The following is an 18,702-nucleotide window of genomic DNA, read 5'->3' as shown; positions in this document are numbered from 1 at the left end:
TAAGGGACACCTGGCTGGCTTAGGCAATGGAGTGTGCAACTCTTGATCTCAGGGTTGTGAGTTCGAGCCCTGTATTATGCACAGAGCTCACTTAAAATACACACACACGCACACACACACACAATAAAGATAAAATTCTAGAAAACTAAAGTAGTGGGAGTGGGAAGAAAGCAAAAAAGGTTGACTTAGTCATGACAACCTTGGAAAACAGGCAAAACTAATAAACCAAACTGAGAAGCGCTCCCACTGGTACTACTGATCCTCTAGACTGCTCTAATCTGCAAAGGAGTGTTCCTTGGGTTTAAAGCAAGAACAGCCCACGAAGAGTACACTTATCGCAGAATACTCAGCTGGCTCAGTTGGTAGAGCATGCAACTCTTGATCTTGGGGTCATGAGTTCGAGCCCCACACAGACGGCAAGATTTAAAAAAAGGGGGGGGCAGCCCTGGTGGCCCAGTGGTTTAGCACTGCCTTTGGCATGGGGCATGGTCCTGGAGACCTGGGATCAGGTCCCGTGAAAGGCTCCCTGCACAGGGCCTGTTTCTCCCTCTGCCTGTGTCTCTGCCTCTCTCTGTCTCTCATGAATAAATAAATAAAATCTTAAAAAAAAAAAAAAGAACACACACTTATCCTGATGAGCACTGAGTAATGTATAGAATTGGTAAATCACTATATTATACACCTGAAACTAATATAATACTGTTAACTCTACTGGAATTAAAATTAAAAACTTAAAAAAAAAAGTCCAAATTATAAGATTTTCTTCTTTTTTTTTTTAAAGATTTTATTTATTTATTCATGAGAGACACAGAGAAAGAGAAGAGAGAGAGAGAGAGGCAGAGACATAGGCAGAGGGAGAAGCAGGCTCCATGCAAGGAGCCCAACATGGGACTTGATGCAGGACTCCAGGATCATGCCCTGGGCCAAAGGCAGGGGCTAAACCACTGAGCCACCCAGGCATCCCTGAAATAAGATTTCCTATGAAAGTCTGTAAGGGAAAAGAAAGCTGACCAGGGGCAGGCAGGCAGGTGCTAAGACAAATAAACCTATGATAAGAAGCTCTGGGGGCCCACACTAAGCCAAAAGACTACCCTCAAATGAACCAAAAAGAACAGAGAGAGAGGAAGGTAAGAAAGACCCTCTGTAGAGCAAAGTCAGCAAATATTCCAGGAATATTTTTTTTTTTTTAAGTATGTCTGAAGTCTAAGGAAGGAATATCTGGGACTAGAAAAAGTAAAGTTTCTGTCTGAGTTAGGGAAACTGGGCAACTGCCCTGTAAAAAAAAAAAAAAAAAAAAAAACCAAAGAGAAGAGCCTATGAAACATTTAACAAAGCTAACATATGAGGATGCAGATTCTACACTAATCCAATTCCAACACATCTAGTAGTAGTCAAGGTCAAGTGAAACCTACCACCAAAAGGGACCTAGCAATTTGAAACCTAGACAAGGTAGAGAAGAACAAGACTGATCAAGCCAATCATCCCTAGACTCAGGGCTGAAATACAAAATCATTGATAATATACCTTATTAATTCTCCTCCTTGGCTTTTTAAAAAATAGTTTTAAGGAATATTTCAATTCCTGCTTTATTTAACCAAAAGTAAACAGAGAATAAGAAATAGCACCAATGACTCTAATGGCCAGGAGTGATGACAATGACAACACTTTATATAAAAGTAAGAAAGCAGATGCAAAGTGAAAACTCACAAGGGAGAAACCTAGGTATGCATTCTTACTATGGCACAAGAGTCCATGCACATTTTATGAGTATTAAATAGGTTTGTATTACTAACTGTAAAAAAGTGAAATCAGGAATTACTGTACCAAAATCCATGAGAAGACACAACTCAGAAAGGTAAGCTCAGCACTCAAAATTTAGTTCTATTTAAGGGCATTTGCTGACTTAATTCCAAAAAAAACTGTGAAACTGAGCTCTACTTTAGGAAGTCTAGGGGTGTAGGGAGAGAATGAAGTCAAAGCCCAGGCCCTCCCCAGAGGGGAGTCTGGGAAATCCAACAAGGAGCATAGGGCTACCTTTATAGGACAAGAGTGACCCAGAAACAAATCAGCCTTCGTGGAAACTCATGGATAGGTTTACGCAGATTAGACAAATTTTAAAAAAAATAAGCAGCAGAAGATAGGTCAGAAGAAACTGCCTAGTATTCAGCCCTGGGAAATAAAGACCAGTAATCCAAAAAAAAAAAAAAAGGGTGGAAGGCAGAGCAAATATTCTAAGATCTAATACGCTTAAAGAGAGCGCAAGGAGAAGACCAAGAGTAAGGCAGAGGCAACATATGAAGAGACAATGGCTGAGAATATTCTAGAACTGATCAACAACAATCCACAGATTCAAGAATCCCAATGAATCCCAACAGAATAAATAAAACTAATTCTATCATTCACAAAAATCTACATATAGATATTTAAAGCAGCTTTATTCATAATTGCTAAAAAATGAATGCAACCAAGATACCCTTGGTGGATGGATAATAAAATGTAATACATATAGACAATGGAATATTATTTAGTGCTAAAAGGAAATGAGCTAACAAGTCACGGAAAAAACAAGTAAATATTACAAAGTGATAGAAGCCAATCTGAAAGGCTACAAACTGTGTGATTCCAACTATACAACATTCCATAAATGATAAAACTATGACAACAGTAAAAAGATCAGTAGTTGCCAAGGCTTACTGGAAGGAGGGATAAACAGCTGGAGCAGAGGGGATTTTTAGGGCAGTAGAACTACTCTGTATGATACTATAATAAAGAAAGATCATTATACATTTGTCAAAACCCATAAAATGTACAACACCAAGACTGAACCTTAATGTTAACTATGGACTTTGGGTGATAATGATGTGTCAATATAGATTCATCAATTGTGACAAATGTACCACTCTGGTAGTAGATGTTGATACTGTGGGAGGCTATGCATGTGTGAGTAGATGGTTAAATGAAAGCACCTTACACCCAATTTTGCCATGAGCCTACAATTTCTTTAAAAACTAAAATCTAAAAAAAAAACAAAAACCTAAAATCTATTTTTTAAGTGTATGTATGCTCAGGTTCCCCCAAAAAACTCAAATGTAAATAAAGCACAGGAAAATAATAAAGGAAAAAGGTAATCCAACCTAGACATATCACCCAACCCCACTTTATAATATAGAAAATCAAAGATGAAGACAAAATCTCAAAAATGGGCAAGGAAAAGGTAGATTACCTTCAACAGAATGGCAATGAGCCTAAAAATTAAAAGCAACAGTGAACAATACTGAAAGAATATAATAGCCTATCTAGAATTTTAAACCTCACAAAAATACTATTAAAGAATACAGCAAAAAAAAAAAAAAAAAAAAGAATACAGCAAAGGTGTACCTAGGTGGCTCAGTTGGTTAAGCACCAGACTCTTGATTTCAGCTCAAGTGATGATCTCAGAGTTGTGAGATTGAGCCCTGAGTTACACTGAGCATAGAACCCACGTAAGGGCAGCCCGGGTGGCTCAGCGGTTTAGCACTGCCTTCGGCCTAGGTTGAAATCCCGGGGACCTGGGATGGAGTCCCGCATCCGGTTCCTTGCATGGAGCCTGCTTGTGTCTCTGCCTCTCTCTCTCTCTCTCTCTGTCTCTCATGAATAAATAAATATTTTTTTTAAAAAAAAAGAACTCGCTTAAGATTCTCTCTCCCCATCCCTCTCCCTCTGTCCCTTTGCTCCCTTAAAAAAAAAAAAAAAGAATATAGCAAAAAAAAAAAACAAAAACAAAAACCCCAGATATTTAAAGCAGATGAAATAGGGAGACAATCACTGGCAAACCCACACTAAAGGACAGATATATTTTAGGAATATAAATATTTATCATATCTTAGAAGAAAAAGTGTTCCAAATAAAAGGTCAGACACAAAAAGGAATGAAGAACAAAATGGTAATAAACATGCAGGTTAGGCTAAAATAACACTGACTACATAAGCAGATTCAAAAATAATAGTGAATACGTGACATTTCTTGCATTTCACCAAAATCTATAATTGTGCAACACAAAGTGTAAACCCTAATGTTAAACTATAGACTTGGGAGACGCCTGCGTGGCTCAGCGGTTGAGTGTCTGCCTTTGGTTCATGGCGTGATCCCAGGATCCGGGATCGAGTCCCACGCTGAGTTCCCTGTATGGAGCCTGCTTCTCCCTCTGCCTGTGTCTCTGCTTCTGTGTGTCTCTCTCATTAATAAATAAAATCTTTAAAAAACAAAACAAAACTATAGACTTTGGTTAATACTAACATATCAATATTGGTTCATCAATTGTAACAAATCTACCACACTAATGTAAAATATTAATAGTAGGGAAAACTAGAGGTGCCTGGCTGGCTCAGACCATGGAGTATGTAACTCTTAATCTCAGGGTCATGAGTTCAAGCCTACATTAGACACAGAGCTTACGTAAAAAAAAAAAAAAAAAAAAAATGTGGGCAGAAACTAGAAAAACAGGGAAGAAGTATACAAGAACTGGGTACTATCTGCTCAATTTTCTATAAACCTAAAACTGTTCTAAAAAATAAAGTCCAGGGTGCCTGGGTGGCTCAGTCAGTTAAGCAAGTGTCTGCCTTCGGCTCAGGTCATGATCCCAGAATCCTGGGATGGAGTCCCATACGGGCTCCTTGCTCAGCAGGGAGACTGCTTCTCTCTCTCTGCCCCTATCCCCTGTTTGTGCACATGCTTGTCTCTCTCAAATAAATAAATAAAATCTTTAAGAAATAATAAAAGTCTAGGAGCACCTGGGTGGCTCTGTTGGTTAAGCATCTGCCTTCAATGCAGGGCATGATCCCAGAGTCCTGGGATTCAGCCCGACATCAGGCTCCCCACTCATGAGGCAGGGAGTCTGCTTCTCCCTCTCCCTCTGCCATTCCCCCTGCTTGTGCTCTCTGGCTCACTTGCACTCTCTCTCTCTCTCTCTCTCTCTCTCTGGCTTTCTCTCTCTCTCTGTCAAATACATAAATAAAATCTTTAATATATATATGTGCGTATAATTAAATATGAAATACAGCATGTTAGCTGGGAGAGAAATAATGGAATTAAATCTTCAAGCCCCTTGTACTGACAAACAACAGGACAAAATGATTAACATTAATCTTTGATAATCGATACATGTAATTTCTGTGGTAACCAATAGAAGAGTACATAATTTTCAAATTAGAAGAGGGGGGACGCCTGGGTGGCTCAGTGGTTGAGTGTCTGCCTTTGGCTCAGGGCATGATCCTGGAGTTCTGGGATCGAGTCCCACATCGGGCTCCCTTCATGGAGCCTGCTTCTTCCTCTGCCTATGTCTCTGCCTCTCTCTGTCTCTCTCATGAATAAATAAAAATCTTAAAAAAAACAACAACAACAAAGTAGAAAAGGGAATAATGGAATGTTAAAAATAATAACTGACAAAAATCTGTAGAGAAGTATTAAATGCTTATTTCTTTATCCTTCATTGTAAAAAAATTAATGAAAAAAATCATTTCAAAAGAAAGTAAAAAAGGCATAAGAAAGATTTAAAAAGAAACACCAAGAACAGTTAAGCCTAAAGGTATCATTGCATTAAATCATCATTGCATTAAATGTAAATGAACTAAATCTTCTAAATGAAAGATAAGAATTCTGAGTGGAGTAAAACAATAAGCTAGAGCAGACCATGTCTACCGATATGGATGACAACTAACTCTACTTTCATCTTCTCAATATTCCTTTTCCATTCAACAAAAACTTATTCAACGTATACAACATGCTGAGCATTTCAATAGTCAAAGATAAAGATATCAAGCATTCTCCCAAGGAGACTAATAGGAGAAACAAATAATACATCATAATAAAAATATGTTATCAAGTGCTAATAAAATATTGCAACTAGAATAGTGCAGATATCTTGAAAAGCTATAAAGACAATATATCTAGATTATGCTTTGAAGGTTAAGCTGAAAGTTCATCCGGCAAATAAAAAAGGAAAGGAAAAGGAGAAAGTATGAACTTCTTTGCTAACATTACAGGTCAGGAGATCAGTCACGGTTTAAGGGTGTAGAGCAATGAAGTAGGAGAGAAAACAACTGGGAATGAAGTTGAAAAATTAGGATAGGAGCTTTAACTCTGTCCAACAGGTAACAGGGAGACTTTAAAGCAAGGGATTAAGACAATAATGCTGGGATTTTTAGAAATCTATTTTTTATTTTATTTTTTTTAAAAAATTTAATTTATGATAAGCACACAGTGAGAGAGAGAGAGAGAGAGAGGCAGAGACATAGGCAGAGGGAGAAGCAGGCTCCATGAAGCAGGAAGCCCGATGTGGGATTCAATCCCGGGTCTCCAGGATCATGGCCTGGGCCAAAGGCAGGCGCCAAACTGCTGCACCACCCAGGGATCCCTTTATTTTATTTTATTTTTTAATATTTTATTTATTTATTCATGAGAGACACAAAGAAAGAGAGGCAGAGACACAGGCAGAGGGAGAAGCAGACTCCATGTAACTCTTAATGGGAGTCTGATGTGGGACTTGATCCCGGGACTCCAGGATCATGCCCTGGGCCCAAGGCAGGCGCTAAAGCGCTGAACCACCCAGGGATCCCCAAAATCTATTTTTTAAATATTTCTTTACTTTAGAGAGAGAGAGAGCGCATGCATGGGGAAGGGGAGGGACAGAGAGAGAATCCTCAAGCACATTCCTGCCTGAGACTGGAGCCCCCCCAGAATGCTCAATCCCACTACCCCTGAGATCATAACATGACCTGAGCCAAAACCAAGAGGCGGACACCTAACCGACTGAGCTACCTAGACACCCCTATTCTTAGAAATATAAATGGAAACAGTTTACAGAAAGAAAAATGGGGGTAGGAGAAACTGACTACTAGAGTTATGAATGAGGAAGGACTGAGAAAGTGGCAGGGAGGACAGAAAACTGCTTGAAACATTTCAGAAAAAGAAGAGACATGAGTTGATACTTGACTACATGTGAAATGAGAGGAGAATTTAACAAATACTAAGTAAATGAAAGGGAGAAGACAACATAAAGGCAAACAGTAATAAATTTAACAGTGCCTTAAAATTCAATGGTGTAAGCGTAGACTGTTTCTCAGAATTATGCTTACTGAGCACTGTCTAACTATGTATTAAATGTAAAACACCGAAACATGTATTTTTTTAAATTACTGGATTGGTATGTAAAATAGCTAACACTAGATATCCATAACTGACGTTTTTCTCTGACATCTTTTTTTTTTAAGAGAGAGATGGGAGGAGGGGCAGGCAGAGGGAGAGGGAAAATCTTAAGCAGGCTCCATACCCCGCATGGAGCAAGTCGCAGAGCTTGATTTCCTGACCCAAGCTGAAATCACCAATTGGGCGCTTAACTAAACCACTGAGGTACCCCCATAACTAACACATTCTAATTAATGCAATTAGTACCTAAATGGCAGGAGAAAAAGGTATCAGTTAAGTTAAACATCTTTTCAGAAGTCAAATTTGATCATTTAAAGTGATCATGTATCAAAAAATAAATAAAATAAAAATAAATTTAAAGTGATCATCAGGGATCCCTGGGTGGCACAGCGGTTTGGCGCCTGCCTTTGGCCCAGGGCGCGATCCTGGAGACCCGGGATCAAATCCCACGTCGGGCTCCCTGCATGGAGCCTGCTTCTCCCTCTGCCTATGTCTCTGCCCCTTTCTCTGTGTCTCTCATGAATAAATAAATAAAATCTTAAAAAAAAAAAAAAGTGACTGTGTAACACAAATTTATAGAAGGTAGGAAAATAGATTTTTCTTTAAGACATCAAAAATCTACTATGTGATAATACTTTAAAGTATACCATCTTACTTCAGGCTCTATAATGTAGAAGGTTCTTGCAGTGCCAAAACAGACTGTCCCACCTTCATGGCTTCTCATTTTGTTCTTCTTTTCGATATCATCACATACTACATAATCCTTTTTATTCAATACAACTGAAACTAATAATACTAATCCAAACAGTAGACTGTGATGGGGAATCTAAAAAAAATTACGCCTTAAACATTTTCTTTAAACTTGAAACTTATAAATCCATATTCTGTTGCCAGTTTTTTGATGCAGGCCCTTTGAGTTATAGATCCAATGACTATAGTTCTAGTCTCACACAAACCACACCCATACTGCATCATCCACAATTTCTAGTTTCAATTTCTTTAAAAGTGAAGTGAGACTTAAAAGATACTTGCCAAGGATCTAAACGAAGAATCCTTTTAGATTATAAAAAACAGTAATTTGTAAACATTTATATGCATTTCTTTACTGGCCTGTCTTTCCAAAATAGTTAACTTAGTTTTCATAGAATCAACAATTCTTATATTTTACTATTATATTCCTTTGGCTTATGAAATTTAAATTAAATTATATAATTACAAGTGCAAGTGTCATGGTGTGATCCTTTGTAAATCCATAATTCAACCAGTGCGAGCAATGCAGTGTGCATCAGTATGTCTTACGAAAAGAGAACAGAGTTTATTAAGACTAGCATACCTGTTAGAAAAGATTTAAATTCACTTATTGCTTTTATTGTACTTGGAACAGTACCTGGCACATAGTAAGTATTATATAAGTATGTGCTACTATATTAGCCTTAAAACTAAACTAGTTACAGAAGGATGCCTGGCTGGCTCAGTGTAGGAAGAACATGCAACTCTTAATCTTTCTTAAACTTATGGTTGTGAGTTTGAGGTCCACATTGAGTGGAGACGTTATTTAAACAAACAAGCAAAAACAAAATTACACTAGGTGACTGGATGGCTGTCAGTTAAGTGGCTGACTCTTGGTTTCAGCTCAGGTCATGATCTCATAGGTCCTGAGATACAGCCCACCATCAGGCTCCATGCTGAGCAGGGAGTCTGCTTGAAGATTCTCTTCCCCTGCCACTCCCCCCATTCTCACACACTCTCTAAATAAATAAATCTTAAAAAACAAACAAACAAACAAAAACACTAAACTAGCTAGATACAGTACACGCAATGGTGGAATCCTACCTACTTTACACAGCCTCTGAAGTCACAGAGACTACCTATACTTAAACTGTCAAAATGGGGTTCCTGGCTGGCTCTGTCGTAGAGCATGTAACTCTTGATCTTGGGGTTAAGTTCAAGCTCCACATTGGATGTAGAGATTACTTAAAAAAATAAAATGTTGAGAGAGAGAGCTAAAGCAGAGTATCAATATAAGCTGCAATAGGTCCTCACTGAAAACATATGAATATAAGGTAGAGTCAGTTTCACATAACTAGAAGTGGACTATCCAGTGCTTAAGGGAGGAGATTTAAAACAAACAAACAAAAAAAGTAGGCTAGCTCACGTATCAGGTCAAAAAGAAATGTAAAAGTAGGTTCACAACCCAATTTAACCTTATCACCTCAAAAATGTTAAGAGGATGGTTACATGCCCTCCTAAAAAAGTGGCAGCTAGGTAGGGAAGGAAAACCAGCTATATTTTCTTAGTGCATATTAGGCTACTTTCCTCTATCATCAATCCACTAATGATAGAAAACATGAATCTCTTAATAAATAAATAAATAAATAAATAAATACCCATGCAGTGTATCCCAAGGCACAAAACAAAGCCTTCTGGTTTACCAATTATAAATTAAATACACTAATTGCGGAACTGTATATAAATGCAATATACAGAAAATTTTAAATGGTAGCCTGACCATTTTGTTTGAGCCTTAACTTTGTGATACAGATCTAATCTGCAGGTGTAAAAAACTTGAAGCAACATGACAGAAGATCTATTAACCACCTGAAGTTCAAACACCGTAGCTACTTAAAACACTCTTGTCCACTAGGAAAGAATCCACAGTGGCACTAACTTTCTTCCTTCTATGGACATCAAAAACTACTGAAAATGTTATGAATAGTTAGGAGAAACTCAACAGACAGCCCCTGAAGGCCGTACCACTCCCACTAGATGGCACTATCACAGGAAAGTCACTCTTCTCCCATTTGGAGCAGGGGCTGAAAGCTCTTGATCTCTGCAAAACTGAAAACTATCAATTCAATGACATCCTCATTGGGAAATTACAACCCATAATGAGGAAATCAAAGCTGGGAGGAGGAGTTTTTCTCAAAGCACCTTTTCTGCCAGGACCATGGCCGCCTCCTCCTCCCCAGTTCTATTTCAAATTAGTGGTCTGAGGAATACCATGGCTTGCAGGCAAAAAAAGTCCTACAAAATGGAGATTTCCTTTTCTTCCTCCTAACTCCAAACTACAGAAAAATTTACTTTTTCCCCCCAAGTGTGTTTGCTATAGGGAAAAAAACAAACCAATCTCTTGCTGCCCCTTGAACATTTATTGTAATCAATATACTTAACTATGACTAAAAACATCAAAATAACATACAATTAGTGACATAAAAACATTTGGATATAAATAAACTTCATTACATATAAAAGGAAAAACTTTCTATTAAATAGGCAGATTAGGGACGCCTGGGTGGCTCATTGGTTGAGCATCTGCCTTTGGCTCAGGGCGTGATCCCAGATTCCCGGGATTGAGCCCCACATTGGGCTCCTTCCATGGAGCCTGCTTCTCCTCCCTCTGCCTGTGTCTCTGCCTGTCTGTGTCTCTCATGAATAAATAAATAAAATCTTTTAATAAATAAATAAGTAGGCAGATTAAGTTTTCTGACACCTTAATTACACGATTTTAAGTCGGGCCTAGGCAACAAGATTCACAGCGTCAATTATCCCCATCACTTATGTCCTACTCCATCAAAAGTATACTTGGATATAGCTATCATTACCTTAAAAACTAAAGAAAGGCATACTAACAACAAAACCCAATGAGTCAAAACCACATACAACCTGAATACACACTTACTTTTATTCCATAGGTGACCACTTGAACAGACAGATTTGGATATGAACCATCTGCTGAATTCCCAAATTAAAAGACACATCAAAGTTCTTTGTAGGTAATCAACTGAATCAGAGATCAATTTAATACTCAAATATACTGCTCACTTCCAGCTGAAGCTACTTCTCCCAGATCAAAGAACTCACATTTATACATACATCTTTAATATATGAACAGTCAGTATAGCCACTCCAAAGTACCACAAGTCAATTACTTAGTAAAAGTGGCCAGAGAAACCAAGAACTGTAAACGTGTAATGAATCCTGTGTTCCCACAGCACCTTGTCACAGTTCTAACACAGATCTCACCACAGTACCATCTCCCTCTCACTTACTCCACAAAGGAGGCTTGGACAGACTGAGCTGTCATTCCTGATACCCTGCACAATGCCTCGTATGCAGCAGGCACTCAACAGCTGTTGAATGAACAAAAATTATCAAGCTATTCCAGTTCACCAAATCTACAAGATCTCTCAAAGCAGCCAGTTTTTCCAACTAAACCTTGACACCTTCTCCCTTAAGAAGCTACTAACCGAAGCATGAGACTAATGTTTAGATTGCCATGAGAAATAAGATTTCTTGCAAAGCACAGAAAGAAATGTATCACATGAAGTCAAAGATCAAAAATGCACAAGTCTCAAGCCCAAGTAATACAACAATCTTGGACTCCTGAAGTTTTTAAATAAGACATCACAAATACCTTTTACATGTTGTATTAAAACCATAAATATATTCCACTAAAACCATCTTATGAAAGCAAAGGGGTGAACTACAGGAGGATGCAGAGGAAGCCATAACATTGCTTAAATGAACCACCTGACCATCAAGAGGGGCTTGATCTTACTTTATGCTCCCAGAACAAAAATAATAAAGAGTGAGCAAGAAGGACAAAATGAGGAGAGAAAAGGCAGTCTGGGGGTGCAACCAGGAGGAATCTGCTGAACTGCAGATTGGGAGAACTGACAAACTTCGCAGAAGCAGATTTTTCAGAACTCTAGTATAAAACTATCTGAAATACCCCCACTGTAATGAATCTATGCCAAAATCCTTTCATTAACAGGTTTTTTTTTTTTTTTTTGAATGACTGAGGAGTTTTGACAAAACATGGCACAAAATCCAGATACACATCCCATTAGTAACCTTGCAACAAGACCCATGGGAAACCTCTCCCATATTAGAGGAGAAAGAGCAGCATATACTCTCCTTTAGAATCTTTTTAATACTGTTAAGTTAGTGGAATGACTGGTAAATCTAAAAGTTCGCTGAAATCATGAGCCCATCTCACCTGCAATGGATCAGTATGGCCCACCCAAACTGATCTTAATTGCTTTCTAATTGTCTTTCAATTAGACTATGAACAGCGCTCATTATCAGCATTCTACTCACCTTACTAACACCAACTCCTGTAAACCTGGCCTCTAATAATTCCTGCCGTCGAGGGTCCAGGCTATGCAATTCTTCCATCATTTCTATTGAAAAAGACAAAGTAGGTTGTGAGACCATAGAAGCTAAAACATGAGGTACCAATTTTTAGATATAAGAAAATGCAGTGATTATTTCATTGGATGATCACACATAGGTAAACCACAAGTAAATACAGCATTCAAGTGATAAACTACAACATGCTCCCTCAAATAGCAATACGTTTAAAGTTAAAAATGGCTCAGAAGTCCTCTTCAGAGGGCTTCTTATCCTTGTCCAGTTCTGATCTGATTTTAACAGCAAAAAACCTCAAACCCTTCATATAATCTCAGTAAAAGTTGAGCAAGGACTAACTTACAAAACAAAAACAGAAAAATTCCTTCTATCGACCTTTTAATTTAAGTACTTTTCGATAGGTTTTCCCAACCCACAGGAACTAGTCCTTAAAACTAAAAATATGAATTGCTAATAATAATTTAAAAATAATGTAGCATGAATCAGAAGCCACAAATAACTTCAAATAACTATTATATAGCTCCCTTCTCTGAAGAGCTCACAGTAGCTCATGAAAAAAGGAATTAATTATCTTAAATTTAATAGAGAACCCATGGTAAAACCATCAACCAGCATTCACTCAGGAAATCAGTAGAGCTCCATAACCATCCCTTTACAAAATCTTTTTCTGACCACTCCCTGGAGCAGTAGGTTTCTCTAGACATCTGCTTTTAGCACTCCTTCCAAGCAGGGAAGGGCAGGAGGACACCATTTTTAAACTCCTTCCACGACCAATAAAATAAATGCACAGGCTACTTTCAGCAAACGCGTCCATCCATTGCAAGAGATCAGCTCTTGCAGAACCCATTGGAAATCTAATATTAAAAGTGGAATGGGAGCATACACCATTACAGAGAACCCCTCCGAACATATTATTAAACAGCTTTTGGAACGATGGGCATGATTTAAAAGTTCACTGAGAACATGAATTAAACATTCTCCTCTGCAATCTAACAACTCCACGTTAACTGTAACCACCCCTACCAGTCCTCCAGTTTCATTTCCCTTCCTGGATTGAGAGCCTGGGGCAAAGGGGAATGAAAGGGTGACAAATTAAAGTTTCACCCACACAAGTGCAGGTTAGCGAGGGAATAAGGAAATTCTCCAGAAGGCAGAAAGGCATCTTAAAAAAGAAAAAGAAAGAAAGCGAGAAGGGGATTGAGAGAGAGAGAGCGCTTCCCCGTAAGTGGCCTTCCTCGCGTCTCGCCCTGCCCTAATCAAGGCCTGAATGGCAGAGGTTGCAGCCTCCCTCACACCCTAGGGTCTCTCGGAACATTTCCTAAACCTCCATCCCCAGGCCTGGACCGGAAAATAACGCCCCAGCGGTTATTCCATTTAATGTCAACTCATGTTGAGGAAATCTCCACTCTGTCTCATTCCAGCAGGGCCTTGGACCGGGATCCTCCCTGCAGCCCACAGCCGGGAAGCAGAACCGATGGGGCCTGGTCCCGGCGCCCCTCGCCTCCCGCCGGCTCCAAACTTTCCCCAACTCCAGGCCCACCTGTCACGGAGGGAGGGCGGGCCGGCTCTCGGGGGCGCCCGGGAGGCTGCCGGGGCCTCCAGCTGCCGGGGCGTCCCCTTCGCCCTGCCGGCCGCCGGCCCCACTCCCAGGCCGGGGCCGCCTGGGCCTCCCCCATCTTCAGTCCGGCCCCTCGGCGACCCGCAGCCCTCGGGGAGCCCCTCCCGCCTCAGCGCCGAGGAGCTGCGGCCCGGCGGCGGCCCCCGAGTGGGCCCGGGCCGCAGCCTCCTCAGCTGAGGGGGTCCCCCGGACGGTTAATGCCCCAGGCCCGGCGCCCTCCCCCGCCCGGGGCTCAGCCTCTCACCTGCCGCCGCCGCCGCCGCTCCACGCTCCTCCCGGGAGGGGCCCCGACCCGACCCGGCCGCGGACCGCTCGGCTCTCCCCTTGGGCAGGCCCGGGGCGGAGCCGGGGCCTCTCCTGAGCGCCGCAACCCCCCGCCCGGGCAGCCGCCGCCGGCGCCGGGCTCCACGAGAGGGCGGGCGGGGGAGGGGGGCCGCGGAGGCCGCAGATCCCCGGGCTCGCGTACAGAGCCAGGCGCCTGACGCGGGCCCGGGCCCGGGCGGCCGCGGGGGGCGCGGGACCGGCCTCCTGGCGCCGGACAAAGGCCAAGGGAGGCGCAAGAGGGCCCAGGCCGGGCCGGGAGGTGGGGGCCCGCTCGGCTGGGGGCCACTCGGGTGCGGCGCGGAGGGCGGGGGGGGGGGGTCGGAACCGCTGGTGCCCAGGACCCGCCTCCGGCCCCTTAATCCGGATCGGTTCGGTCCGGATTAGTAGTGATCGGTGTAAACACACTAGTGAAACCGCGTGTTTCCTCGCGAGATTTGCACGGCTGGGAGGCAGGGGGGGTCCTGGGGGGGGTGGGGGAAGAGCCGGCAGTGGGGGAGGAGGGGGAGGGGACGAGGAAGGTGGGGGGGTCCCCGCTGCCCCGGCGCCCCGCCTCCTCCAATCAGCGGCCAGGCTGGCGGGCAGGGGTTAACCAGGGGACCCCGCGCCGGCGGAGGAGGCCGCCGCCTCGCCGGGCGGCTGAGGGCAGGCGCGCGGGCGGCGCCGGCGACGGGCCGCCCCGAGCTCGACCCGGGCCGGAGTCCGGGAGCCCCCGCCGCCGATCGTCTGTCACCGGCCCCCGCCCGCGGGACCGACCGGCCTGGCCGAGGCGCTCGGGCCGGCGCCCTGGGCCGCGGACCGGCGCTGGAGGGGCCTCGCCGCCTGGGCCGGGCGCTCCCCGATCCGCCTCGCCGAGCCCCGCGCCCGCCCAGCCCCTCGCCTCCACGAGTTTGGGTGAGAAGCGGGCTTGCTCTGCCCAGGAATGGATTTTGGAGGAAGAAAGCCCGGGAGCCGGCGGACCCCGCCCGAACTTCCTCGGAGACGCCCAGCTAGTGAGTTCGCCGTGCCCACCGCGTTGGCCTCTCGCACGCCCCGCCGCTCTGCTAAGGGACCGTCCGGCTCCCCAAACCCTGGAAAACGGACAGCACTTTCCCTCCACGTACCTGGCTGGCGGAGGGCGCCTCTAGGGACAAAAGGTGCCCAGGGATCAAAGCTGAGCCCCCACCCCCGCCAGGATGCTGCCCTCCGGAAGGGGGGGCGCTACCCCAAAGGGACGCCCCGGGCACCCAAGGGGAGGTTCCATTGCAACCTCTGATTAAAAAAAAAAAAAAAAAAAAAAAACACGGCCCTCCTGGGTACTTAGCGGGACCTGCGGGTAGGACTAGCATAGAAAACAGAGGCCTGGCCCACACAGAATGTCTCCTGGGCAATGAGAACTAGGAAGAGGTGAGCTCTTGTGCCCAGTAGCCCCCGCAGCCTGGAGGGCCTCCAGCGTGGGAAGAAGAGACTCCCACTCTGATCTCTCAGCCCAAAGGGGGGGCGGGGGGAGCACATTCTCCACTGACTCCTAGGAGCCAGGACACTGACTTCAACGCAAATACTCAACTTTGTATTTTCCTCTGACGCTTCCATGATCAGACATCTGAAGATGATTTAAGGAATACAAGTGAATCACAAGGGGAAAATTCAGACAATGAACAACAGCCTTGAACTTTTCCAGGGGGTAGGCAAGTACTTCAAGTGGAGTTTCTGCCTTTTTCTCTTATTTTTTCTTAATTCTTGTTGTATTAACAGAACACAGACCTGCTGAAAGGGCCGAGGATGGCAGTTTACTTTTTGTTCCTTGTCTGACCTTCCATACCCTTGGACCAATTCGGGCACTGTGGGAAAAAAATCCATTAAACCAAGAGTCACCTTGCCCCAGATCCCAGCCAGGTTGGAAAGTGCACACACATATTGCCAAAGATAACAATGTTTGAAGGGGAGGGGGAGAGCCAGCTGGGGGCAGAGGGTAGGAGGAGAGGTCAAGGTGGAGAGCTAGCCAGAGAACCAAGGGGCAGATGATATAGGTAGGACTTGCCTTCCCCTCCAACACACACACACACACACACACAAAAACAGCAAATGAGGCAAGCTTTTGCATTATAGTGAATGATCAAGAAAGCAACTCCTTAAAACAACACTGGAATGTCTTAAATGGGGAGAAAAGAGTTTAGGAGAAAGAGCACTGGACAGAGAGAGCCGAGTTCAGTCCAGCTGTTCCACCGACAAGCTGCATGGACCTGTCACTCACCCTTTTCAAGCTTTGCCAACCTCATCTATGAAGGAAGGGTTTGGACTAGATTTACAAAGGCCTTTCCAGGTCGAAAAGGCTAGGATTCCATTTGATGAGGTAATTATTTCGAATAATCATTGCAATACAGGGAAAGGTGATATTTTTAGTTTCACTTTTCCTGGTGTGTTTTTCTCTGCGTGTCAAAGAACTCACACTGGTGTAGATCTATTCACAGCCCCACTCTGGATTTAACACTGGTCCTATTAGGAATTGCTTGTAGGAATTTAATGAATTTGCTTACCACAAAGATTGGGTGCTTCTATTTATAAGCATTGTAGAAATGAAGATATCAAATATCAACAGCGAGGGAAAAGAACCTTACCCTTTCCCAGAGAAAGATGGGTAATTTCAAAGTAAATTATCTTGTCAGATGGTACCTCTCACAATGCAACTGAACCTTGGGTTCGTGAACCAACTTGTTTAAAATGTGTGTACTCACATGGCAACTTTATCAGACTCCCTTGTCCCAGACTGGCAAATGGTGACATGCCCCATGCAAAGGCCCAATTCCCATTAGCTGTAGAAGGCTCAGACAGGGATCCAGTCAGAAGCCATGCACGTTGATCATCTGCTCCTGTCTTCAGGGGAATGCATGACAGCTCCTCCAGGTTCATGTCCATAGTCACAGAGAAGACCGTGGAGCTGGCTGGACATGCCTCAGGCTGGTTCTGGTGTTCCCCAAGATGTACTCTGCAAACCTTGATTGGTTAATAGGCTTTAAAGAGAGTAGACATTGTACTTGGGTCCTTGGGAAACTGTTGGTTAAAACTAAATGGAATCCATTATTTCAGTACTACTTGGAGCCTAAAATGTGTAAAATGCATATGGCAGTCTTGGAGGTGAGGGAGGTGGAGTTTTTCAGTATTTTTCCATTAATTTTGGAACTACCACTCTAGTTTGGGTGGGTTGGTTGTTTGGTTGGTTGGTTGAGTGTAGTCCTGGAAAAGGTGTTGTTCTGAGGAAGACACCGGGAGAAACTGGTTTAACCTTTGGCTTTTTGACTTGTACCACACTAATGATTGTCCAGCATCTCCTTGAATGTTTCACAATATCCACCAGCTGCAACAAAAAGATCCTGGCATATGATACTGAGCAGGTTGATAGTCCTAGCGTGATTGCACCTTTTCTAAAAGGAGCCTGCAATGTGGTGGCTAAGAGGACAAACTTACTAGGCAAGGTCCTTGATTTTAATCCTTCCAGACTCTTATCAGCTGTGTAGCCTTAAGCAAGATACTTAAGTTCTCCATGCCTCAGTTTCTTTATCCACAAAATGGTGTTAACATCTCCCAGGATTCTGGGAGGATTAAATGAGATATATCTATATATATGCCTGATAGAGTAATTCCTGAATAAATGGCCACCAAACTCCACATTTCTGCAAGGGTTTATGTATGTTTGCCATTAGATTGGTTTAAGGGCGCACAATTTAACTTTGGAAACGAGGCTGCTAGTGTTCTGAGTTGTTTAGATGTTTTGTTTCATAACAGGAAAAAGACCAAAAAATAAAGAAAAAGGACTTAACGTCTTTTTAATGAAAGCATTATATTTGTTGCCGGGGTCGGGGGGGGGGGGTGCAGGGTGGTGCGGGGAGTAGAGAAAAACAAGTCACCTGCCCAGTCTCTATATTGTTCCCCCACCCCTGAGACCCTGAGAATTGAGGGTTTCTCAACATAAGAATAAATAAGGAATTTCATGAAGGCAGTATTTCCGCTAGACATTGCACTAGGCAGGACACTATGAAATACTAAAGTATTTGTGACCGGACCAAACTCCGTTCCAATCCTGCTTCTTCACCTCTGGGGTTCTCTAAAAACTGGCCAGCACACCTAATTCTGTGAGTTGCTTTAATTAAAATGGAAACGATGGGAAATGTCTTCCAACCATGCCTGACGTGACCTATAGTAAGTGTTGAGTCAACCTTATTTCCCCCCTTCTCCCCATTCCTACCAAATGGAAAAGTGGTTGGTTGCCATAAACATACACTACAGATTTTTAAAATTCAGGTCTCGGCCTTCATCTGACTCTGCCAGTCAGTCTCCTGTCTCTGTTTGTCATAGCCTCCTCCCGCCTAGCTTGCTTCACAAACTCTTGAGCGAGTGCCCTTGACACCATTTGCTTTATTTATCGAGTAATCCATTCTCCCCCACAGCCCACT

At 43.1% G+C, this 18,702-nt stretch overlaps 1 protein-coding gene across 3 annotated transcripts in view; it reads right to left on the bottom strand.

The window, feature by feature from the left end:
- Window positions 1-14,547, bottom strand: part of TLK2 (tousled like kinase 2) — a 117,579-nt gene extending 103,032 nt beyond the window's left edge. For 2 of the 3 annotated variants that reach the window (XM_041725162.1, XM_041725163.1), the window contains exons 1-2: window positions 13,874-14,188; window positions 12,283-12,365 (exon numbers count right to left, since the gene is read on the bottom strand). In XM_041725162.1, coding sequence (XP_041581096.1) covers window positions 12,283-12,365; window positions 13,874-14,009 — 219 coding nt within the window. In that variant the 5' untranslated portion in view covers window positions 14,010-14,188. The other variant, XM_041725164.1, reaches the window with a different exon arrangement.
- Window positions 14,548-18,702: the final 4,155 nt, after the last annotated feature.

The sequence above is a fragment of the Vulpes lagopus genome, chromosome 12 (assembly GCF_018345385.1).
Source record: "Vulpes lagopus strain Blue_001 chromosome 12, ASM1834538v1, whole genome shotgun sequence".
Classification (NCBI taxonomy): Eukaryota; Metazoa; Chordata; class Mammalia; order Carnivora; family Canidae; genus Vulpes; species Vulpes lagopus.
Note: the sequence above shows the minus strand (reverse complement) of the source record. Positions and strands in the feature narration are given on the sequence as shown.